We start from the raw sequence: 25,475 nt of genomic DNA, 5'->3' as shown, positions 1-25,475 counted from the left end.
AGGCAAATTCTCTGTCACTACTTTTGCTTTAAGAACATATCTCTCTCTCTTTTTTTTTTGTTTTTTCCTTGCAAGTACAGCATTAGGAACCAAAGACTGTTACTGCTTGCTTCCTAGTTTGAATCAGAGCTTTATTCTTCAGAAAGTGGTAACATATTCATTAGGCATTGTACTGCGTTGTATTTGGTCAGTCACTGAATTTATTCAAACCACTACTGAAGGAAAAGTTTAATATTCTACCTATTTGTATGTACTTGTAATTTTTATGTAGTGAAAAGGAACTTTTTTGTCAGTTTTCTGTTTGTAAGAGAAAATTAAGTACAGGTCAGTTCTTTCAGACTACAATTAACTGTATGATTTCCTGTATTTATTTAGCAAAATACCAGAGAGAAATCAGTTGCTGTCAGTCATTTTATAATCGGCTTAATGAACTACGTTTTCGTTTTGTTTTTCTTTTTCCTAATTTCAATTGTAGGTACTCGGCCACCACTGATCAAAAACTTACCTAAACCAATTGAGAGTTTAATGACCCGCTGTTGGTCCAAGGATCCCTCGCAACGACCATCTATGGAGGAAATCGTTAAAATAATGACACACTTGATGCGGGTATAAAGATATATTTTAGTATCTTAATAATTTCTTAACACGTTAATTTGGGAAATTGAATTGGATATGCCTCTTATCACACCCTAAAGGCAGGCTTGTATGTTTCCTTTCTCCTTGTCCCTCTTTTTGATAAAAATTACCACATTATTACAGCAGAGAAGGGAAATCATTCCTCTCCTTATGGGAGAGGTATAATAATTCATGACAATTTTGGAGAAATTAATAAAAATAGCCCTAGATGTGTTTGAATATATTACTAAAAATAACTGCATTTACTTCACTTCTAAATAAATAATTATAATGTATTATTTATACATTATTTTATGAGGTACTAGTTAAAGAATTTTAAAACTATTGTTAGTTACTTTTTTAATCAAATCATTACTGTTTTTTTCACAGTACTTTCCAGGAGCTGATGAACCTCTGCAGTATCCTTGCCAGTATTCAGATGAAGGCCAAAGCAATTCTGCCACTAGTACAGGTACACTTGTATAAATAAGAGGAAAGAGCAGCAACATCAAATGCAGATGGATTATAAAGCACATTCTCATATTGATTTTGAACTTTAATTGGTAAAGATAACCTTTCCAAAATCTTAAACATTGGCAGGAACCTATTTTTTGTTAACACCTCATACCACATTGTATTTAGTGTTCTCAACTAAACAGTTTTGCTGAAGTGTGCCTTTAATGGAGAACAAGCATATAATAAAAGCTATCTCAAAATGTCCAGTTTTAGGGTCTCTGATTTTTCCCATGAAGGTTGCTAGCAATTGACTCACTCACATGTAATTTTTGGAAGCTGGCATTTTTACATTTTTGACTGCATGAAAGCTGCACCTGCTTTCAATTATGATCTGCTCAATTTAAACTTGCTGTTGTTTTATATTAGGGTGCAGTTGATACAGTGATTTGAACTAAGTGCAAATAAATCACTAGAAAGGTGAGTGGAACAAAATGGAGGCTAGGCTTTCAGGTAGTCTTGCCCTCAGAGAAATCTTTTTAATAATAGAAAATAAAGATTGTTTGGTCGTCTCATTTTTCAGAGTACAGTTCTCCAGCTTCAGTTGTTTTTAATCTTGAGTGTCTTCACCTTCCACTGCTTGGTTGGTTTGCTTTCTGTCTCCAGACAGATTGCTGTTATTTTGGAAAAGGCTTCCTTGGCTACTTTGCAACCTAGGGACCTGTGAATTATGTTACAAAATCTTTTCAGCTGTGGCATTGTACTGACTTTACCAGCTGTTCTCCACCCCTCAGCACAATTGTTTTAAGACTATTTCTCACTTCAAAGTGTGCATATATCTTGTCTGTTATTTTTCAGGTGTTTGTGCTCCTCTGTGGTTAATGATGGACTTTGTCATTAGTTGTGAATGATGTTGCTCGTTATGTTGTTAATATAACATCTACCCCAACAATTGCAAAGCAAGCTAAAGACTGGCTTCAGAATGTCATCTTAGTACTTAGTTGTGTATTCTACCTTTTTTCCTCGTTTCACTTTTACATTAATGGAGCTGTGGTAATCTTGCCTTTCATTAAAACTTTTCAGAAGAGTTGCTTGAAAGCAGAGCTAAGGATGCTCAAGCGGATGCTTCTGAGGATGCTCAAGTGAAGTGATGCACTTTAGTATTTTTAATGGCCATTTTCAAATATTCTCCCTTGTTATTGACTTCTAGGTTCCTTCATGGACATTACTTCTACAAACACAAGTAACAAGAGTGACGCTAATGTGGAACCAAGTGACTTCCAAGGAGCTTCTACCAATGACACTATTAAACGTTTAGAGTCAAAATTGGCGCAGCAAATGAAAAATACAGCCAAGCAGCCGGTAAGCCAACATGTGCAATTTTGACCTTTAATAACGAAGTGGACAAAAATGGACAAAAGTGTTGTAATAGCTACAAAAAATTAGTGTCATCTTTCAAAAATAGTACAAAATTTGAGCCAGTTAGTTACAGGAAAAGAACATGAAAGGGGGTGGAGAAATATTGAATGATTCCAAAAAGGTAAACTGGAAAGCTCTAATAACATCTTCAGTGAAATAAAAAAAATTGCTATAAAGGGATTCATCAGGTTAAAAAAAAATATTTTTGAAAATAGCTGCCTTAATTTAGAACCAAAATATTAGTGTGACATGAAAGGATTAAACGTTTATGTGAGTTTTGAAAATACTATGTTTTATTCCAAGTAGGGTGAAAAAAATACATAGATTCTCGTGTGACAGTATTGGCCTTATTACATATCTACCTGCATAAAGTCAGATTTTGAAGGCTGCAGATATTTCTTGTATGCCAACAATAACTAAATGATGGCCACTTATTGAATTAGAAATTTTAAATCTTGTAACTTTTAAAATGCATAGGATATAAATATATTTTAACCTGTGTACTGTGCATATCATGGAGGTGCTTCTGCAGAATTTTTTTCTTTTTTAAAAATGTGACTGTTGAAACAGGGTGATCCTGGCCGCTTGAGTTTACCCCCGTCTCGTGGGAGCAGTGTGGAGAGCCTGTCAGATGTTCGCGCACGACCACAGTCAGCCCTTGTTTCAGGAGACGCCAAAAGAATGAGTGCTGACATGTCTGAAATAGAAGCAAGAATAGCTTCCATCACAGGTAAAATCAAAGGATATTTGGGGGATAGACTAAGGAACTGGAGAGGAGGAAGGAAGATATATGTAAAAAATGCATAGACTTACAGAAAGCTTATAACTCTCAGCCGTTCAAAAATACTTTAACTTTTCCTGTAATCTTTATTGCCCTTTATTGATTTTGGGGGTAATGGCTTCATTCATAGTTATACACTTAACAAGGCTGAGTATTTTAATTGGGTACTTTTAAGACTGCGGAAGAGATTACTTTTGTTGCATTAGACTTTTGCCATTTTAAAGAATCATTATGAGACTTCTAAATATCAGTCCTATTCCAAATGCACAACTTTTTCCTTTGCATCTGAAATAAAGTTATTCCATCTCTGCTAGCATAATAATTTCAAAATATTATAGGAATAACCTTGAAGGACCTGTTATTTTAGAAATAAAGAGGTAGGTTTAAAGTTCAGCATGATCCCAAATAAACTTTAAAATCCACTTTGACTTTTTTTTTCATAAAGAGAAACATAGCTAGATTTTATTCATCAGGCTAACAAAGCATTGGTATCTTTCGTTGTTGGTTTTTTTTAAATAAAAAAAAAAAGCTACAGGTGTTTTGCCAGGTTTGCTTTAGGTAGCTATAAACTGATGTGACTAAACATTGAATCCCTGAGTGAATTGGAATTTATGTGTGAGTATAAATCCATAATTTTATGGTGAAATCAATCGTGATTCTTCCCAGAAGAGTAAATCAATAAAAGTGTGTATACTTGGCAAACACTTTCTTGTCTCTTTTCTTCATCAAAGATATTGTTTGTTAATCTATGCAAAGTTCAGGTTTCAAGTTTCCTATGTGAAACTTTTTTGTTATGGTATATAGCCACAGATTTAAATGATCAGACAGAATTACTTTGGTTAGTCCGAGGTTATTTAGCTGTTCTAGTATTTTTCTACCAATCTTAAAACTAGGGTGATGAAGTAGTTGTAATTAATAAGGAAATATGCATCATATTCTGGCTTTCGTGTGCACCATGGCTATTTCATTTTTGTTCTTCATTGTATCATGACCACTCCAGGGTCTTGTTTTACTAAATACTGAAGTTACTCATGAAATAATATTTATATTGCCCTAAACACTTTTTATGTTCTTATTTTTAAGTCTTATTACAAGATTTGTCTTTTGTATTGTCAGTCTTTGACTGGATGGTTGTGTAGCACATCTTACCCTGAATATCTCTAAAGGTTTCCTAACACAGAAGGCAGCTGTATACTTCCCTGATAATAATAACATGCTGATTTTATTTTCAAATATGTCAGGACTCACTTTGGTCACTGACACTCTGAAGTCAGTGTAAGTTTTTGACATTAGTGGAGATAACCCAGCCCTCCTTTGTGTGAGTTTTTAATTTTCCTGGTTTGTCTTCCTTAAGTACATTGCTCTGGATAGTAGTTATTATTTCAGAATATTCTAAGATTTTTTGTTGCTGTTATGACGGTAAGATTTCTTTTTCTTGAAACAGATGTAGATATTGAATATACTAGTTTTTTTTAAGAAATCGCTTCAGGCAGTGCTACTAGAAATGAGGTCAAACCCATCTGACCGTAACTTTTCTTAAAATTGCTGAAACAGCACTATATTCGTTTTGCTTTGTTTTTTATATCTTGTTAGCTGTGTGACAGACATAATACACTGTGAACCTGAATAAAACTATGTGGCTGGGTGAGAGTTGGTCTGCTGTTAAATCAGGTCAAGAACTATTTAATCTTCTTGTTCCATCTATTGCTAGATTAAGTGTAAGTGTGAATCACATCATGCACATCACCATTAGTTATTAATTTTGAGATGGATATGCTGCAGCATTCTACCTTTGGGAGATGTATTCAGACTTTTCTCTAAATAGGAACTATTTATCTTAAACTACACAAGTAATAAAATAATAATAAAAACCATATTTTTAGATCTTATTCTAAAGTATATAATGTTTCTTGAATGTCATTCAAAAATAAACGTTGGTAGTGATAGTAGGTAGTGGTAGATGGTAGTACAAACAAAAAATATTCACTACTAGGACAAAAGAATGGAAGGCAGGAATGATTGTCATATGTAGTAAGAGTAAGAATTTTGTCAGAGACAGATGAGATTTCCTTTAAAAGAAGGTGATTTAAAGAACAGACTTAACCCAACTATCAGTCTTGTTTATAAAATAGTTTGTACCCAGCACTAAAGAGGAAAATGGTACATAAGTTCAGGCAGTCAAGAATTTATTCTGAATATACAGGTGATGTGAAAAATTTAATTTATTCTCTCTTTGGATAATTACATTTGGGTTTCCCTTCCTTGTTGCCATGCTGCTTTCTGTGTTTGACTTTTGTGTTGCTAACTATAACTAATTACACAGTGTTGTAATGACGGCTAGTTCTGCATTTTTTGCTTTTTAACAGTTGCTTTACTATGTGTAAGCATGAGTGGAAGGCAATGCAGTTTATTCTGCATGACATTTTTGCATGAACTATAGTTTAACCAAGTTTATGAAAAATGCAGTATTAGGAATTTAATACTTTTGCTATTGCCATTTTAGTGTTTTGCATGTGTATTGTATATGTGTATTTTTTCAGCCTATTCCAAGCCTAAACGAGGCCATCGTAAAACTGCTTCATTTGGCAACATTCTGGATGTCCCTGAGATCATCATACCAGGTATCGCAGACCAGGTGAACGGGTCCATTGGTTAAGATGCCGGAATAATGATCAGACTGCTAAAAATACTTCTTGCTCCAGTTGGTCTAGGACAGAACTAGAAAGTAACCCAATAATTGTTTCATAATTTCTCTGTAAAGAGAAGCATGGTATTTTAGTACAAACTTACTTTTATCGATAAAGGATTTGAACTTCTAGTTCAAATTTACTTTTATTGCTAAAGGACTTTTTCCTTTATGATCTTGATGTTAAGAGTCTTCTTATAGTGTAAAACCACATATGCAGTCTTTTATTACTATACCTCATTTGTTGAAAATTGACTTCAGTTGAAAAATTCCTGACTAGGTAATTATCTTGCCCTGGTCTTTGTTGTGTCTGAGTACCCTTTTTTTAATCTGATCAAATATTAGTAGAACAAAAAACTTAAATACATGACATACCAAACCCCCAAATTCATGTGATACTTGATTAAAACAAAATTAATGGTTAATCTATGAATTTGACTATACCTTTCTAGACCTAAAATGTGTCTGCATGAGGTATTTCTGGTGTGTTTAAGTTAATGCAAACTAAAATTATTAGGAGTGGCTTCTGACAGGAAGAAAATCAGTATAATCTGGCACCATAGCTGGTAATTTCAGCTGGGACTTCAGTGAATAGTTCTCATCCATCCTAAATCTGTACTTAGTTAGCAGTGTATAGGTTTCCTTTCCCATTCCTTTTTTTTGCAATCCAAATTTTTCTTTCATTTCATACCTCTCAAAGTCTAAAAATAAGTATAATGAATCCCAGATAGTGATAGGTATATCAGTGAATGGTATCTAGATATACCATTAGCAGTATGCAAGTCACTTCAGAATTACTTGTCAGAGGCAGGAGATGCAAGAAATGGTATCTAATGCTAATCTAGATTTAAAACTGTGGACCTCCTACTCTAAATTTGTGTCATCTGAGTAAGTTTCCTTGTAAATCTTGACATTGTTTGGTATTTTAAAATTGAATGCAAAAGATAATTGCGTCCAAAAGTTTATTTCAAATAACTTTATTGACAGTTAAGTGCAAAAATACAGAATGTCAAGAAGTAGATTCCAAAGAACACAACAGCACTACCCATGAAAAGAAACCTGTTTGGCACTGAGACTGATAAGTCACCAAGGAAGTTTACTAGGGCAGTTTTCCATTGTAATTTTCTAGCAGTCCTGGCCTGCCATGACATAAATAAAATCCTGAGAGAGTGAGGAAAGAGAAACTGAGGAAATGCTGTCAAGTTTTGCAGTGTCAACACATGATGAGAGCCTGGTTAAAGAGTCTGAGGCTGCCCAGGGACGTGGTGGAGTCACCGTCCCTGGAGGTGTTCAAAAAAAGGTGTAGATTTGGCACTTCGGGGCATGGTGATTTTGGGTTGATAGTTGGACTTGAAGATTTTAGAGGTCTTTTCCAACCTTTATGATTCTAAATAAGCTCTAGAAGCTGAGTGCCTCTTGTCTGTGCACACTGTCTGCATGTCACACCTCTGCGGCTTCCAAGAAACCTTGAAACTTTCAGAGAAGAATTAAAAAGTCAGTGAAATAAAATGCCATGAGGTTTTCCCAGAATAGATTGTACCAGTCTATTGGGTTTTATTATTTAGGCAGAGGAAGGCAATTAGATATTCTTCACCTGGATGGTTTTAATTGAACTTGACAGGATGGGAATTTGGTGAAGTTGGAATAGATAAGAAAGAAGGTAGAGGATTGGAGCAAGCGTATTAATGAATTTTCTCAAAATTTACTCTTAAGGTATTTAAGCTTTAAATAAACAATAATGAAATTCACTGTTAATGCTTTATCAGAAGTCACTATTCATAAAGAGGAGGATTAGAGTATCACATAGGGTGAATTTTGTTGTGACGGGGAGGAAACAAAATAGAATAGGGTAAAATCCAGGGTCATGCACTGTGGGTCATACATTAACAACAATTTCTTTCAATAAGATGACTGCAAAGGACCATAACAGATGCATGCAGATTAATCTCAGGTAGTATAAGCCACTAATGTAATGCAGTTATGAAAAAACTATGTGAAATCTTAAGGTTTATTTCCAGCAAAGATAAGGAAGCACTAACACAATTTTACAGGCATTTCTTGAAGTTTAATCAGGAATTCAATATACTATTCTGGGCAGTCATATAAAAGAAACATATGTACACTGAAATAATAGCAAGAAGAGCTACTAGAATGGTATGGAGAGTGTAAAGAAGAATCTATAAGCATGGCATTTTTAGCCCACAGAATGAAAGCTGGGAAAGGAATAATTATTTTTTTTGTAGGTGAAGCTGCAGCTAAAGACTAGGAAGAGAGAACTGCTTAAGCTAAAAGACAGTATTGGCACTATAGGGGAAAAAAAAGGGTATAAATTGTCTGCAGATAAGCCTGGGCTGTATATTAAAATTCTTCCGGTTGTCAGAACAGCTTTGCCAGAAGAATCACAGGGCCAGAAAGAAAGAAATTAATCACTACATGACAGGGATGTGATCATCTGCCCAGTAAACTCATTATATTTAGCTGTATACTTTAAGCAGTTATTCAAAAGTACGTTGCTCAGTTATTCTTTTAAAGACAAAATCATGTGGCTTATTCCTTGCTCTCTTTTCTTTCCTCACAGTCTCAGCGCATGGCTTTCAGTCCTGGCTTCCTAACGCTTTTCCCCTCCTAGTTATACTTCCAAAATCCCCATACTGGCACCTTCATCTCAATCCCACCCCATAACGTTCCTTCACACTTCTGCCACGTACCCAGCTCCTCCGAACTTCCCAGGGCACGTCCGTCGGCAGGGCGTGCAGCCCGTCCCTGTGCTGCTGCCCGAGGTTCTGCTGAGCACAGGGTAAAGCAGCTGCTTCCCACAGAGGGGAGGCACCACGCAGGCATCTCACTATGAGTCAGCTGCTTTGGGCAGGGCTATTTTAGAAGTATGAGAACTACATCTGCCACCAGTGGGGTTTTTCGTGATGTTTCCTTGGCTGTTTTTCATCCGTGAACTGATTATGCTACCAAGGTTGTAAAATACAAATTTTTATCAGTTGAAGGTAAAATGTTGGCAGAAGTGGAAGATTTTAATACATATTTCCTCTTCATCCTAAACTGGTTTAACGAAGAATGAATAGTCTTTCTGTCTTAAGCTGCTGTTTTGTGGTACTAGCTTACAGAACTTAGAAACTGAAAAATGGATCAACTAATTTCTTTTTGGTGTAGCAACTTGGCAAATGAGTTTTCAGTGGTGATATCCAGCAGTCAGATAGCCAAGTGAAGTATCAATAGTTTTTTTTCAATTGATAGTATAAATATATATTTTATATATATGTATATATACACATGTATATATGTATATAATAAAAACCCAGTAAGTAGGCTTAAGTAGCTATATGTTTAAAGAAACAAACAAAAAACTAAGTATAGTTTGCAATATATAATATATGTCAAGAAAAATAATCAGAACACCTTTTTAGTACAAACCAGTCAAGTAGCATCTAGCAAATATTCCTTCAAGTGCAGCCTTTTCTTCATTGGCAAGGTTAGACTTCTCATGCATATAGTATGCAGTATTTGGCTTTATAATGTTGTCATCTGAAACTGTGCCACAGCATTAAGGTTTTTATAGCATTGACGCTGCATGAATGATTATTCGGGATAGACACATTTTGTTGAGTGTCTTTAGAAAGTGGATAGGAATTATAGATGCTTCAGATCTGAATTTTTCCATCTGCTTTAAAAACCTCTATAAACCAGAAATCGCACCCTTCCCTCCCCAGATCACTTCATCCTTCTGGAATTCAGCTCAGTGTTTTAACTTATTTAAAATGTCTTCTAGCACTGCTGCACGCACTGGTCACCCTGTACTGTGAGGGAGGTTTGGGTCTTGTAGGTGTGTAAGGAAGAGAAAGTACTGTGCACAATTAAGAAAGTGTAAAAGGAGATGAAAGTATCAGTTAAAAGGCAGAGAGAAGAGTTCATAGCTGGTCTGGATATTTGGGAGAGGCCTTAATAAATTTATAATTTGTTTTTGCTGAAGTGTGCAAGGCAGCACATGATGAAAGTTCCCTGTACCTCTTGAATTTCGTTTTAGAAAATAAACAACAGTGTGTGAAATTATTTTTTTTTGTGACCAGTAAGTATGTTTGTGATGTTTGATATTTAATAGTTAATCTCTTAAACCACTGAAATACTGACATAGCACATCAAGCTATTGTATATTAACTTCTATGCATTTACACAAACCTTAGTTTTTATAATGGGAAAAATTACTTTTAAATGGATGTAGAGGTAAGAACAGCATCAAAACTGTGAAGGGAAAGCATAGAGAAGTAGTAGTGATCATTTTACATAAGGATTATATCTTGTATATTTTTCAATTGAAATTTGTCTTGAATCTGGAGCAATAAGTATTTGTTGATTCGTAGTCTGTTTCTGCTTTGTCTAAGCTATTTGCCAGATGTCTGCAGTAATTACACTAATTAAAATGGCATTCCTAGTAGAGCTTGCTCTTCCCTCATGCTACTAACTTGAAGATATTTCATTTGAAGGTGTTCATTTATTACAACACAGTAGTTTTGGCCCCTCTTTCTCCCCAAGGCATTTTATTTTCTTTTCTTGCACCCCACCCTGATTATTTTAATGTTTTGGCACCATGTTCTAGTATTTCAGTAACACATGTGCCGGGTTCTCTAAATTCACAAATGTTGCTAATCTGAAATGAGAATTTCAGATATTTTTGCTAGCCTATTTCAGCTGAGCTAATTTTAGAACAGTGTTGTTGAATGAAACGTGTACATAATTTTGTATCGGTCGTGGGTGGATCGCCCATATCTTGAATGTTGAGATGAGCTGTGGCAGCCAGATGAAGTATCCACAGTACAGAATTCTATTAAATGTATAATCCTGTTTGTTAAATGATTAGGTGTTGAAAAAGTTCACTGCAAATGAACAAGTTCATACATTTTTACATAAATTTGTCATTCACACGATCCCTAATATCGAAGTAATAAACATGATACAGCCATTGTTGTTTAGGGTAAGTATATCATTTCCTTGAATTATTGCAATTCAGATTCATGTGTAGTCAGAGTAAAGAATATATTCCCATTCTAGAAGCCTTCTTGATTTTTTTATATACTTGTTTATCGTAGTACTTGCTATAAATTTTAGGCTATAAAATGTCATGGCTAAGTGGTAAAGTGACACTGAGAGTTTTAAGTTGCTGTTTTGTGGTGATGTGTTCTTACATATAATAGTACCTATATTTAAAAATTAAAAGTATGATAGTCTTACATTTTTGTAGTAACTGTTGCAAATGAAAACACATGTTGAGACAGGGGAGCGATGCTGAATAAGAAGTGTCTAACAGGTTAAAAACGCGGGGCTGTGAGCGAGATGGGTCGGCTGCTGCGTGCAGGGTCGCAGGGCAGGGGCTGCCGCGGCTGCAGGATGTGTCTCAGATGCTCCCCTCCAGTCGAGAAGTTACGTAATGCAGAGCGAAGAGCAGGAATTTTGAGCATTGTCAGCTGTTACTCGGGACGTTTTGGTGTTTCCTTTTGGACAGCTGACCTGCTCTCAAGAGGCAATATAAACAATCGCCGTAATAAAAATCAAAGTAGGCAGGGAGATTCCGTTGCATAATCTCCTTTTTATTTTTAAGGAGACTTCGTTTCCTGGAAATGCCTTTGATTGCGTGTCAGTGTTAAAATTTAAACTGTTTTATGTAGCTGTCACTGGTGGATAATTGCTAACAGGTGGAAGGAGAAGAGGAAAAGATTACAGCATTGTGCTCAGGAGGTTGATGGGGAGATGTGATTTAGCTGAACAGTCCCTTTTCACACTTCTCAGAGCATGAGAAGAAGACGTAATTTCGTTCATCTGAAGGAGACAAAGACCAGAAGGAAGCGCTTTCGCCTCTTAATTTTTGTGAGGGGAGCAGCAGGCGGGCAGAAGTCCTTGCTGTGTTCCTTAAGCACGCCGAAGAGCAACAGGTTAAAGCTGGCAGGCTGTTATCTTCGCGGTCTAGCTTTTAGAAATCCCCATAACGTAACGCACTTGAAATAGATGTCGTCATCAGCTCCTGCCCCGAGTACTAAGCCTGATCAAATACATGTGACAGAAGATGGTGGAGTAGAGTGCAGCAGCTATTCATGTGGTAGGAGTGGTTATCGTGTTAGGGTATACTTTTTGTTGACAGGCCAGCATGTTTTGAGTTAAAATTCTGCAGCTGTCTCTCTCTCCCCCTCTCTCACTTTCTCTCTGTGGATTTGTACAAATTCCAAGCTCCTCTGCAACAGTCGAACCCTCCTTATTTTCTTCTGAATAGATATCACTGGTTTGTTTTTGTTTTGTTTTTTTTCCCAGCAGGAAACGGACAGCAGAGACGCAGATCCATTCAAGATCTCAGTGTTGCTGGAACAGAGTCCAGTCAGGTAATGTCTTTCTCGTCGCTTGTTTGTCTTTCGATAGAGTCAACGCCGAGTCTGTACAGGGAAACCGGTGTGATATCTCCACCTTTGATGCTTTGATAGGAATGATGTGGAAGCTTGGCAGGCTGTAGTGTCGCTTGTATTGCATTTGAATTAGATTCCATGAGGATAATCTATGAATGAGCTGTGTATAGCTCATGAAGCATTTATCGCTTTTATGTACACATAGTTTTTGTGTACCGTTTAATTTGGCTGAGGGCAGATGTTATGCAGGAAAGCTTTTTCCCTTCTCTGTGTGTATAAAACAATTGTAATTACTACTTACAACTATCTGAAGCAGTTATATATATTAGACTGACTTTTTGCATAAAAAATAAAAAATATATGCATCAGTGTTTATAGACTTATTTATTATCAGTCTCTGAACCCTGAATAGTAATTTACAACCATTTGTGAAAGGTTTACAGAAGGATGCTGTCACAAAGTTTTGTAAAAAGCAGACTATCTCAATAATATTTTTTATAGTAGCGTAGCTTTCTATCTGGTATCATAAGTGCCATGGTAACAGACACAGTGGTATGCTACATAAAATTGCAATTAAACTAAGAATATCTTAAATGAGAAAAGTATAGCTAGTGCTTCACTCAGGTATGATTGTTTTGTGGTTTTAGTTGCTTCGTCTGTGTCAGTAATTCACAGAGGCTATTTGGTCGTTTGTGTGAATTGGCAATTTTGAGATCCCTACTGTTATTTGGATGTGGAAAATAGAACTTAGCGTATTCATCAGGTTATTCAGGTTTCCATATTAACCTACTGCAGTAATTTTGGGGGTGCAGAGTTCAGGGAGATCAACATTTGATCCTTCTTTAATTCCACAGAGTGTGATAAGCCACAGAAACCTCATCAATCTCCAGGTATTATAAGCAGAATTTACCCTGCACATCTATCAGAAATTAATAGAATGACTCTTAAATACATTTTAATATCTTCAGAGAAGGCAAATTTGTTAAATGAATCTGCAAAATGTAGTGAAGAAATAGATTAGCCTATTCAGTTAACAGTAGAACTAAAATTATGCAAGACTTGGGCAAAAAAGACAGTGTCAGTTATACCAAATTGCATTGATTGATGTATGAATATATTTAATTATAGCTTTTTTATTTCAAATTTTTCATTCTGTTCATTTTAATGAATGGTTAATATTTGAAAACATAGAATTTTAGCATTTTTCTCGGTATCTTAATAACTATTATAATAGCTTTCTTTGAAAGCTCTCCTACTGCTTGTCTGGATGTTCCAGCTGAATTGTCCTTGTGACCAGGCAGCTACAGGAAAGTTGGTTTTTTTTACCTCTCCAGTTGATGAGGGTCTCTGGAAGTACCAGAATGAAGTTTTACTTTTTCGCTTCTGATAGTGTACATACTGGAAACCTTAAGTGGACAAATTACATTTATCTGCTTCTATCTTGCAGGTTTTTTGAAAGATTATGAAAAAAACCTGAAAAAGTCATATTTTAACAGGCATGAAAAATGCACTTTGGAAGAAAGTTTTGCACTGTCCATATAAATGAATAATGAATTTTCTTCCCTTTCTTACTGTGAAAAGAGAGAAAAGTCTGCTGAAATCAACGCTAGGTTTTGACGTACATATGTTTATATTTAAAAACAAAAATCTGTTAGAAAACAATGAAGAAAGCAAGCACAATGTAATTATGGCAAAAGACTTAAGATTGTTCTTTATGTGTTTCTGTTGCTCTGTACCTCACTCTCTTGATTTTTTTATTTTTTTTTAATTAAAAATCTTGAACAGCTATCCATCTAAGTAATCTACTAGCCAAAGCAGTAAAAAAAAAATAAAATAAAAGCTGTGTCTAGCATAGCTCTGGTCAGTTTATCGCGTCTCCCCATATGCACCAGACCATATATAGGTTATCCTTTCTAATGTGCAAATCCCCTTCCCCCTCCCTCTCCCCATTGCAAACATCCTTTTCCCCACATTCCATTCTCTCTCCCACCCACCCTGCGGTGCAGCCTCCTTCACTGCGGTGAGCTGCCATGGCACCGCATGCCTCCGCTCCCAAACCCAGCTCTTGTGAGCCCCATCCCGCTCAGATCTGAAGGAGGTTTTTTAATTTTTATTTTTTTTTACTGACTAACTGACACGTTAAAGCTGATCAGAAATATTTTTAGTAAACAAGTTATTTTCTGAAAATTACTGCTGCGTCAATAGTAAATGATTCTGTTACTGTATTTTTTTTAAATCAGGAAAGTTTTTCCAATTCAGAATGGAATTTTTGTTAAGGTGGAGGAAAATGCTGGATTTAACGATCAGTAATATACAAAAGTTTGGGGTGCTTACCTGAAAAGGGTAAACCAAAAGTAGTGTCTCCCTACTTAACTTCTGGTCTGTTTTAATCTTGACTCTATTGTATGTTTTACAATTTCTCTTTTTGTGTAGTTAGAAGAAATTTTTGTGTTGTTTGCATGGTTCATTACTATTTTTATTTTGTTGAGAGACTTAAGGCATTTTCCAGTATTGCTCTCACTGGTGTTATCAACAACAGACAGTAATAGTGCTTTGCAGATGATTTTACTACTCAGGTGACTCTTTTACATCAAAAGTTTAGATAGAAAAATGTACCAAAGGTTTTCAGTCATTGGATCAGCAGTTGGAGGGGCTTGGTGTTGAGAACATGTATTTAAGTCATGTTTTTCACGGATGTCTCTAGTCCTTGGTGACCTCAGACTGGACCTTTCTCCAAATGACATGAGCAGCACTGCTGCAACCCTCTCCATGCAGTCAGGTGCTACATTACCATCTGCTCCCATCCTTATCCTGTGATTACTCTTCATTTCTTCTGCATTTATTTGGCTTTTTTTGACTGAAATGCTGCTCCTGCCTTTCTGTTTCCCTGTACATGCATTTCAAAACATTGTATTGTGTCATGTGTCCAACACTACTGTACTTGCCTAAATACCTTTGTAACACAGAAACAGAGGTGCAAACTCTGAACTGCAGCCATAAAAACTTGGGAGCTTGAAGGAGCACAGCAAACCTGCTATTTACACTGGATAGAGTCTTTGCAGAAATTAATATTTTATACAGATAGACTGGGGAATATACGTGACATAATGTTGTGATCAGATGTCTAGTAAGGTCTCCATGTCCTTGCCTATGTTGGTTGTTTTGGTATAGAACTCTTGGTGGGCCTTAATATCTCTTACGGTTTACTTTGAAGTGGAAAATATATTTATATTTAAGACAAGCATGTACTGTATTGAATAGTTGAGCAGCAAGGTCAGAATGTACGTGCCCACGTGCATGCAAGCTAAGTGTGGTAATCTGTGGGACCTGATGCTATACAGATGAATCATTCTGTCCGTGAAATTGGTCACAGATACTTTTTTTTTTCCCTCCCCTTTCACAGGCAGATGAAATCCACAGATGAGGAGGTAGGGCTAGTAACAATGATTTCTTTAAATTGGGTTGCCTTTTTAAATTAAACTTGAGGGGATATTATTCCTCTCGGCACACCGGCTTTTCGAGAGTGCAAGTGTTTGAGAAATGGAAACTAGGAAGCTCACCATGTCATGTGGGTTTGGCCACCTGGCAAAGGTGATTTGAGGGTATCCTGATAATGGGTCTGTTGAGCATACTGAGATACCTGGAGGATGCAAGGATGAAAGGATTGCCCTACCCATGAAGGGCAGCAGAAACTGATTGCGAAAGAACAGTCACTGTCTGACCTGTCAGAGGGGCTAGCATCCAGGAGGCCTAAAGTATCAAGCTCAACATGCGCTCAGATGCTGTAATTGAACAGGTCTTTAGTTTTGAGAACTTCCCTTGGGCTTTGCAGTGCTTTTTAGATATGCTTCAGACACGAATCTTTCATTTCTGTCTCTAGTAATTTTGTCTAAATAATGTTGTCACAGGTTATATTTTGTGATGGATCAGAACAGTCTGGTACAGCAAGCAGTCCAGTACTGGACAGTATGCAAAGTTGCTGTAGCTGGAGTACTTCTCCAGGTGCCCTTTGCTATCAACTGTAGGTACTCAACAAATCTCTTCACTTAAGGAACTTACATGCTGTTAAAAACACTTGCTGTCTTCTGACCAGGGCTACAAAGATGATTAAGGGAGTGGAGCATCTCCCTTATGAGGAGCGGCTGAGGGAGCTGGGTCTCTTTAGTTTGCAGAAGAGGAGACTGAGGGGAGACCTCATTCATGTTTATAAATATATAAAGGGTGAGTGTCACGAGGATGGGGCCAGGCTCTTCTCGGTGACAAACAATGATAAGACGAGGGGTAACGGACACAAACTGGAACACAGGAGGTTCCACTTAAATTTGAGAAGAAACTTCTTCTCAGTGAGGGTGACAGAGCATTGGACCAGGCTGCCCAGGGAGGTTGTGGAGTCTCCTTCTCTGGAGACATTCAAAACCCGCCTGGACGCCTTCCTGTGTAACCTCATCTAGGTGTTCCTGCTCCGGCAGGGGGATTGGACTGGATGATCTTTTGAGGTCCCTTCCAATCCCTAACGTTCTGTGATTCTGTGTGACCTTTCACATCAGCAGAGTGTCGTTCATATCTGAGGACACCGACAGTGAGCAGTAAGCTGGGCAATTTAAACCTTCCTTAAAGTCAACAAAAGCTTTTTTCAATATATCCACTGCCTGTCTCCTGATAGTATCATCCCATCGGTTTGCACTGTTTTTGGCTACTAACATAAAACATTATATGGTTAATAAAAATTAAACTGCTCCTGTTGATGCTGCTTGCAGTGGCTCTGTCAAAGAAGGAATACAAGGCTAAATTGGATGAATTTTGGTCCTAGTTGGGAAATTCCTTTTTTCTTAGTTTCATGTTATGGATCTTCTATTAATGAAAATACTTGCCTTGAGAAGGCAGAATGCACTCACATATGTTGAGTTTCCTCAACATCTGAAGACTGAAATATTTGGAGTAAATTAGGTAGCTTAAGCAAATACAAAACAAAACGTAAAATAATTTCATTTTTAAATTAATAACTATGTGTACTAAAGCTGCCTACTTTCTTTACAAATGTTTTCCATTGCGTAAGCAAGTAAGACTGAAATGTTCAGCATCGACGCAACAACAGTGTTAACCACTGAAAAATAAGTCTACATTTTAAACAACTTTTAAACCTCTGAGAAGGTAATAATTGAGCCAAGTTTCTGACTTCCTGGTTTTATCCAGCAGAATTGAATTATTGTATTTTAAGATATTTTATTTTAGATAGCATGGGCATTTACCATTATAAGTCTCACGCATGCAGTTCAATAGTGTGTTTTCCTAGCCTCTTAAACTGAAGCAATTACAGCAGAAACGTAATGCAGTTCAAATAATGGATATTTCAGCGTGTTGCAAGTTGTTTCAGTCTTGTTGCTTTTTGGATTGTTACTTGACTGACAGAAATCCAGGCTTTTAAAAATTAAATTAAGATAGGATATTTGAAAATTAGAGTCATAAAGAAATAGTTTCCAGGAAGTGTACATTTGAGTGCTTCTTCTGAAAAACAGGGACATTTATCAAATTATTAATTAAATAAACCCCATTGAAAATTTTAATAGCATCTTTTTAGTTGGTTTTTTTTCCTGCAAAACTTGCTGGAGTTCATAGTCTTAAGTCCTTTATGGTGTAAATTTTATGTCAGCGAGAAGCTGTATGAAATACAAGAGTATATATTGTAAATAATCTGAAAAAAGATCTCAGTAGAATAATGAAGTCTGGTTTACATTTTTGTGCCTTGGTAAACAAAAGGGTTGGAGGAGTCAGGCTGTATATAAAGGAAGTTCCTACAGTGTTTTGTTTTAAAGAGTGAGAGAAAGTCTTCATTTTCTAATTGCTTTGTTTTAATTGATTGATCCTTTTTGGTTTAACACTTTTTTTCATGTTTTCTGAAGATGAATCACATAACCTCTTGAGTTAACACAGGAAATGTCATAAATCTGTAGATTAATATACTGCAGACTAGTGCAGTTACTAAGCTGCATTCCTTTAGTTGAATGTAGTTCCATTCATTGATTAAACATTGGAAACAAACTTTATTTCTTCCTTATGTTTTGGAGCCAGCGAATTTCACTGAATGGTGGTGTGAAAGTTACTAGATGTAGGGTTGTACTGTCATATGAAGTTCTTGAACACGTTGTTCAGCACTGCTTTTTATTATGCTGCATAGCCAAATTATATCCATTTCCTTTTGTACAGTAAAGATGGCATAGAAATGGAGATGAAATTATCCCTGCAATGCATGTAAAGTTTATTAAACTACCTGGAGAGCTTTCAGGGTAAAAGCCTGGGGAGGAGGTTATTTGGGAGGATTATAGGTGGTTCTTCATGTTTGTTTTTCTTTTTGAAACTGTTTTTTAAAGTGAACCCTCCAAAAAAATCTTCTGTTAACTTTTCTTGTCATTTTATTTTGTTTTCTTTTATCATTTCAGGAGAGTAGAAACAGCAGTAGATCATCCAGTCCTAGTGTGAGAATGATCACTACCTCGGGACCAAGCTCTGAGAAACCAACTCGTAACCCATGGACACCTGATGATGCAGGTAATCCTTTGTTCATCGGTTAACTTTCTGCCTGTAAAAGATATAAAATACTTACTTGATTATGGTGTGGGCTGTGTGACTAGACATTAACAAAATTAAGCAGTGAAAGTCAAAGTCCATTTTAGTTCTGCTTAAATTGAGTCATTACAGTACTGTTTTATCTTGCACACTGACTTTAAGATTTTTTTTTTTATATAGATTATACTAAGTTACATAAACTTGTAATGAAGTACTGTACATATGCAGTGATAGTACTGTTTAATGCAGATCTTCCAGCACCGGTTTTTGACTGTAGCGTAGTTTTGGGGAATTACAGGAATAGATATCTTAGAGCATTTTAGTCTTGTGCATTTGTGTTATGAATGCACAGTTAAAGCTTTCATTGCTCTGACTTTTGGAATTAAATGCTATATAGGTGAGTATCAGCTGGAATACGCTAATTTTATTTCAGATCTGTGTTGTAATTTTGTTTATGCATAATGTACGTGTGTGTACAATCTTAACATTCTTAAATGAACTAACATAAATATGTCTGCAGAAGTGTCGTAAATACTTCTACTATAACATCACTGTTCTTCTGTTATGAAATACGATTAACAGTGAACAAAATTTAATAGTTAAATTCCATTTTTAAAGTCATAATGCACTCTATTATGAAAAGACCGATACTGGACTGCATGAAAACAATGGTTCCACACAAATTCCTTTTTAGAATATAAATACAAATTACATTTTTGTTACCAAAATGTACATATTGAATCCTAAACTTAGTCTCAAGCTGGTAACTTCATAGTGCCTCAAATTCTGAAGTCTCTTCTTGTGATCCGTTTCATCTTTGGCTGATCACACTCTTTAATTCTCTTCCCGTAACCAGCTGCATAATGGAAACTCGTATGTGGACTGACTTTTGCACAAGCATATATATCTATGTATGCACACTTGTATTTTACCAAATACAAGGTGATTCTCTATATAAGGTGTGTACTTTTTTTCCCCCCTTGTTTTAGTGGGTGGAGAGCAACATACTCTTGTACTTTGCTTCTGTGCTTTCTTCTTTCTGTTGTCACTTTTTCTGATCACACTCTATGCCTGGTCACTCATAACTTCCCAAAGCCCTTGCCCACTGCCACAGCCCACCCTGTGCCTTCTTTTGTGTGGCAGGGGTCCTGAGTTGCTTTAGGCTGTGAGCACTTAATGGGAGTTGCTGCCTCCCACAGAAGCAAGCTCTTACCCAGTCAGTAGTTCATTGGCAACTGAAAGTTGCTGGTTGTATGCCAGTGCAAAGGCAGTTTGCCCCAAGTCTTTGGCCTTAAATGCAGCACAGCACTAAAGCTAAAAGGCAGGTCTGTTTTCTGGCTCACGGAAATCCCTCACCTTATACTCTGGTAAATACAGAACATACCACGTGCATTTTTTTTCCTGTTAAGTTCATGCAGTCCATGAACAAAGAATTGCCTGAATTTCTAAGAAGAAAAATAATTCTAGTTTTCTGTGAAAGAGCGTACATTTTTAAGTTAACGAGGCAAAATGAGAAAATGAGGTTGCAGACAAATCTGGTCAATCACAAGAAAAGTTACAGTTCTGTGACACAGTTCTGAAATGCTCAGGAATGTAATTAAAGTATTTTGCATGTATTGATGTATGTGAAACACTGCAATAATTCCTTTGCTGTGGCAGTATTCCATATATAGCAATAGTCTAATGTAGGGAAGGACTTTTTATACTGTTCTCATTTAAGATACTGTGGTGATTAAGTCTCTGGTTTTAGGGTTGTTTTATTTTCTTATTATTTTTTTTACCACCTTCCAGTTTCCTTACAAGCATACACTTAACCACCTTTTCTCCATTCCCACTCTCTTATTTCTGTTTCCTTTTGAAGCTGCTCTTGGAGATAGCATAGTCTTTGAGGGCCACACCTTAGTTTCTCTACCACGACTACTCTGTGGCAGGTGCTTTTGGGGTATGGGTAAGCAGCCCCTTTTTTTTCCCACCTACCCTCCTCCATATAATCCTCTAGTAGCAGTAACACAGTTATAAAATCAGTAGTTTCTCCATGTGTCTTTACTCCTATGTCTCTTAAAGCTTAACGGTAACCTTGTGATCCCTAGATTGTGGGCTACCAAAAGATAGGATCTACAAGAATTCAGAGAGATGTTAAATCTGGAATGAAAGCACTAGAGAAATCCAGACTAACTGCAGTGTAAGAAGAAGGCAGCCAGGCCTAGGAGGCAGATTGGTTGGTCATTGGGTTCCTTGCTACCCACAAAGTATCTCTACAGAGCAACGAAGATGCCCTAGAGCATGTTGTGAGGAAGACGCTCACAGACCTCACTGGGAGTAGGTTTCAGAACTGCGCAGGAGGTTGTGCTTATTTTATTTTGGTAGAGCTGGTTTGCACAGCTTCTAATTTTAAAATCATTAGATGCATGGGCTGGCTGGCTGATCCTTCATAAACAAGAATGAAGTGGCAATTTTTTTATAAACAGAGAATGTGATTGCAAGCTGTATAAAAATAGTATTTTTAAAGTCTGTATGCTGTTACATGGCTTCTAGAAGTGTAGGAGGATAACCTTAACCTTTATTTCTTCTTGGTGTGATAGACCATACTTTTGAAGTGCTTAACTTTATCAGAAAAACAAAATTACTCATCTGCCTTGGGATTTGAACACTGCTATTTCCATTTGCCTTTCCACATTCAGATTGTGTATTGTGAAATGATTTAGCATTCTTGGTTTTGTCCTGTAAGAATATCATTAACTCTGAAAATGCATTAAAATTTTCATGCTGTTGTTGCAGAGACCAATGGGTCAGATAACTCCATCCCAATGGCATATCTTACGTTAGATCATCAGTTACAGGTAATAATTATATGCTTTATTAGATACTTTATTTTGCATTTCATTCGAATGTGTGAGTTCTGGGCTGGATAGTGAGTATGGTGCCGGATATTTACCTGTGTTCATATTCTGTCTAAATTTTGACCAAGGCTAAAAAAATATATTCTGTAATCTGAGCTTGGTTGACTGAGATTTGATCAAGCTATTAAAAACAAGCCCTGGGAAACATGATCCCTAAAACCAAATGTAAGCTGAGTTTGCCTGTCAAAATGAGACATTATTTGTTTGAGCGTTACTGATTTAAATTGTTGTATTCACTTTATTTGTTGTGTGTGGGATTAAGCACTGCTTTGATTTTTGTTTCTCGTGACAAAGAGTATCAGACTAATAACTGCAGAGTTTGAGATGGAGTTTGAGTCAACTTTGACATCAGTGCAGGAACTTTTTCCAGGGCATGGTTTAGCACTTATTTTTAAAACCTTACTGGTTTTTAAAGGATGTTATAAATACACTGCAGAGACATTCTAACACACTAAGATATCAGTTCATTAGTTTTTAACATGTCTGATTTATTTTCAGCCTCTAGCACCGTGCCCAAACTCCAAAGAATCCATGGCTGTGTTTGAACAGCACTGCAAAATGGCACAAGAGTATATGAAAGTTCAGACTGAAATTGCATTGCTGTTGCAGAGGAAGTAAGTGAAGCTGTTGAACCTTGTCTGTTCTTCTGTATGTTTCTTTTACCCTAAATCTGTTATCTGTGACTATTGTTTCTGCCTTTCTGAAGTAACATTTCATAGGGCATAATTATTTTCCAGCCTTAATCTCAAAAATACTGAGCTGCTCACCCTAGGTGAGGGATTCAGAGCAACTAATTTTAATCAGCATCAAGACTCTTCTTCTGGTCAAGTCCTACTTTGAAGTGTGTAGCACATCAGTGTATGTAACACACTAGTAATGTTTGTTTGTATCATCTCAAATGAAAGTCCTGGACTCTTGAGGAATCTTGGAATTTTATTTCACACACTGGTAAAAGATTTTTAGTTGTAATACATAGATAATCATTTGGATAATGCATTATAGAATTTCGTGTAATATATCAGCTACTCATTTTGCAGTTAATTCTTATGATGATTGACAAAGTCAGATATATATTTCCTTAAGTCTTATCACCACACATCTTGTATTTTTCTACCTGGGGTTTAGGACCTAATACTTAGAAGCCACTGTGTACCTTCTTATCCCTGTGCACTAGAAGTAATATCATACACATATATGGGAAGCAACTGTATGTATCATTGGATTAGGGCCAAAGTTATTGCTGATTCAGAACTTCAGTTTGCAGTACGTCCTATTGTCTTCTGCTTCTCATCATTTCTGCTGAGGAGCAGTTCTGAGAGGTCAAACATGCTCCCATGCAGCAACAAGTAACCAGCTGTCTGAGCCACTGCAGGCAAGTGGTTGTTAATTAGGAGCTTGCACTGGTGGTTGTGGAGTAGCTAATGAGAAAAATGTACATTAGGAATAGTATACAGAATGAGGAAAAAAGCTACTGTAAGATCGACATCTTATCTATTCACTTTATTCACTTTTGGCTTAACATCCTGAGAACAACTTGTTTCCAAGTGTAGCTAGAATTTTTAGACTTCATGAGGAGATTCTGAAGCTAGCGTGAAGATCTTAATATTGGTTTTACTTCTGTTGGCCCTAAGGGTCAATAAATTACATAAAAATGTGTTTCTGTTTTCAAACTTAATTCTATACCTTTAGATTCCTGCATTATCTTTTTTCTCGAAGTCTGCAGACACGTTTCTCCCAAACTGTTTTTCTTAGTCAGAACATAATTGCCCATTTGTATTAAAATGAAAAATAATACGGTGATGGATTGATTTAATGCTGGTGAAGGAGATACTAGTTCAGCCTTTATAGAATAATTAAGTTTTCTTTAACTGTAATTACAAACCATATGGCAACAGTTAGTTAACATGAACTGTCTCCTCTACTATTTTGTTGCTAAAATATTGCTGGCAGCTTGCCTTCTCATCACCTCATAAGCAAATGGTAAAACAAACCACTACATCAGTTCTGCAGGATAATTTATAGCAAGTTTATCAGTGTGTTTGTTCCTCTAAAGTTGTTGCTCAAAAACATATCGAACACTTATGGCATAAATTAAGTGAAATGACAGAAAAATTATTTGCTTGATTCCGCTTTTGTACTGCTTTAAGAAGGTCAAGTCCAAATAGAAAACAGCACTTCACTAAACATTTACTAGAATTACTGCAGTTTTGCCTTTTGAGTTTTCAAATGTCCATATAGTTAAGCAAAATTAGAGTTAAATGTATTTATGAAAATCCTGTGTGGGTCCTTAAATGTTTTACTGTGACCTGTAGAACTACAGCTGAAAGCCATTATAAAAAGGACAGTTTTAGAGATTGAGGCTATGGCTTGCAGATATTTTTAAAGTTTAAATGTGGAGTTGATTTGGAAGATATTTTTCCCCCCGAGTACAGTAAAGAATTAAGATTTTTTTTTATTATTTTTTTTTGTCAATTGTTTGGGTTTTTTTTCCCCACAAAACATATCACCAGCTGTGAGTTCAGACAGATACTCAGATACTGATTTGAAACATACAAAGTCATCTGCATGCAAATAGAAGTACATCATAAATTAAAATTTCTTTTTTTTATTATTGTTTTAGACAAGAACTTATAGCAGAACTGGACCAGGATGAAAAAGACCAGCAAAACACATCCCGTCTTGTACAAGAACATAAAAAGCTGTTAGATGAAAACAAAAGTCTATCAACTTACTATCAGCAGTGCAAAAAACAATTAGAGGTCATCAGAAATCAGCAACAGAAACGGCCAGGCACATCATGATTTCCTGGGACCTTTCAAATGGAAAATATGCACAGAAAAGACTGATTTATCTTTTTTTTAATTGTTATTATCCTTTACTATGACAATTCATGAGTGTTAGCTTCTTGGTGTGATCTGTATTTGTCTGCTACACTTAACATCATTTAATTTTCTTTTTCCTATGGTGGACATCCGGTTCAACAGGTTAATCGAATAAGGTGAGAAAACAGTGACTTGAATTAACCCACAGCCCTCAGTTTAAAGCAAGAACAGCGGCTGTATGCATGCTCCTTGTGTGAAGGCAAGCCTAACAAATGTTAAAGTGGCTGCTAAACTGTAAGATCTTGGTTTTAGTTTCTGGTATTACCTCGAAAAGAGCAAAACAAAGCCTTTCCTGTTTAAGAATGGTTTTGTTCCAGTGTCTCATCTCAAACTATTAATATGACGATTGTTTTCAGGACTTAAACATGCACCAAGCTGCAGAGGTGATGCTGGCTGACCAGAGCGATTCATGATGCATTAGTGATGCCTTCTACCTGTAGACATAGTGTATTTTTTCTACATGCAAAATGGTAGGCAAACTGATGCCAGCATCCTTGATTCAGTGCTTGATAACCCTGCATATTGACTAATACATTTCTTGTAATCTTGCATTCATAAAATATTTGAAGTAAAAGGCTGTATTTTCTTTACTTTCTTGGGGGGAATGGCGTGCAGTTTCATCTAGTTAATGGGCAAAAGTCACGAAGGTGATTCTCTGGGCAATGTAGGTCCCTTGTATAAAAGAGGGAAAGAATCAAAAATATTCAGAAGTGTGTTTTAAAGCGTTTGTCCCTGTAGCATGTTTGGAAGGAAATTCAGAAAGCAAATTAACACAGA

The 25,475-nt window shown here is 36.3% G+C and overlaps 1 protein-coding gene across 4 annotated transcripts in view; it reads left to right on the top strand.

Annotated features, from left to right (window-relative positions):
* Positions 1–25,272, top strand: part of MAP3K7 (mitogen-activated protein kinase kinase kinase 7) — a 34,660-nt gene extending 9,388 nt beyond the window's left edge. The window contains exons 7-17 of one of the 4 annotated variants that reach the window (XM_010179186.1): positions 476–606; positions 1,006–1,087; positions 2,279–2,430; positions 3,058–3,217; positions 5,809–5,889; positions 12,264–12,331; positions 18,790–18,898; positions 20,778–20,864; positions 21,695–21,756; positions 22,315–22,430; positions 24,437–25,272. In XM_010179186.1, coding sequence (XP_010177488.1) covers positions 476–606; positions 1,006–1,087; positions 2,279–2,430; positions 3,058–3,217; positions 5,809–5,889; positions 12,264–12,331; positions 18,790–18,898; positions 20,778–20,864; positions 21,695–21,756; positions 22,315–22,430; positions 24,437–24,617 — 1,229 coding nt within the window. In that variant the 3' untranslated portion in view covers positions 24,618–25,272. Of the gene's footprint in view, positions 1–475; positions 607–1,005; positions 1,088–2,278; positions 2,431–3,057; positions 3,218–5,775; positions 5,890–12,019; positions 12,055–12,263; positions 12,332–18,789; positions 18,899–20,777; positions 20,865–21,694; positions 21,757–22,314; positions 22,431–24,436 lie in introns of those variants that run through there. The other 3 variants (XM_010179187.1, XM_010179188.1, XM_010179189.1) reach the window with 3 other exon arrangements.
* Positions 25,273–25,475: the final 203 nt, after the last annotated feature.

The sequence above is a fragment of the Mesitornis unicolor genome, unplaced genomic scaffold (assembly GCF_000695765.1).
Source record: "Mesitornis unicolor isolate BGI_N332 unplaced genomic scaffold, ASM69576v1 scaffold26242, whole genome shotgun sequence".
Classification (NCBI taxonomy): domain Eukaryota; kingdom Metazoa; phylum Chordata; class Aves; order Mesitornithiformes; family Mesitornithidae; genus Mesitornis; species Mesitornis unicolor.
This window is presented reverse-complemented; position numbering and strand designations above follow the sequence as displayed.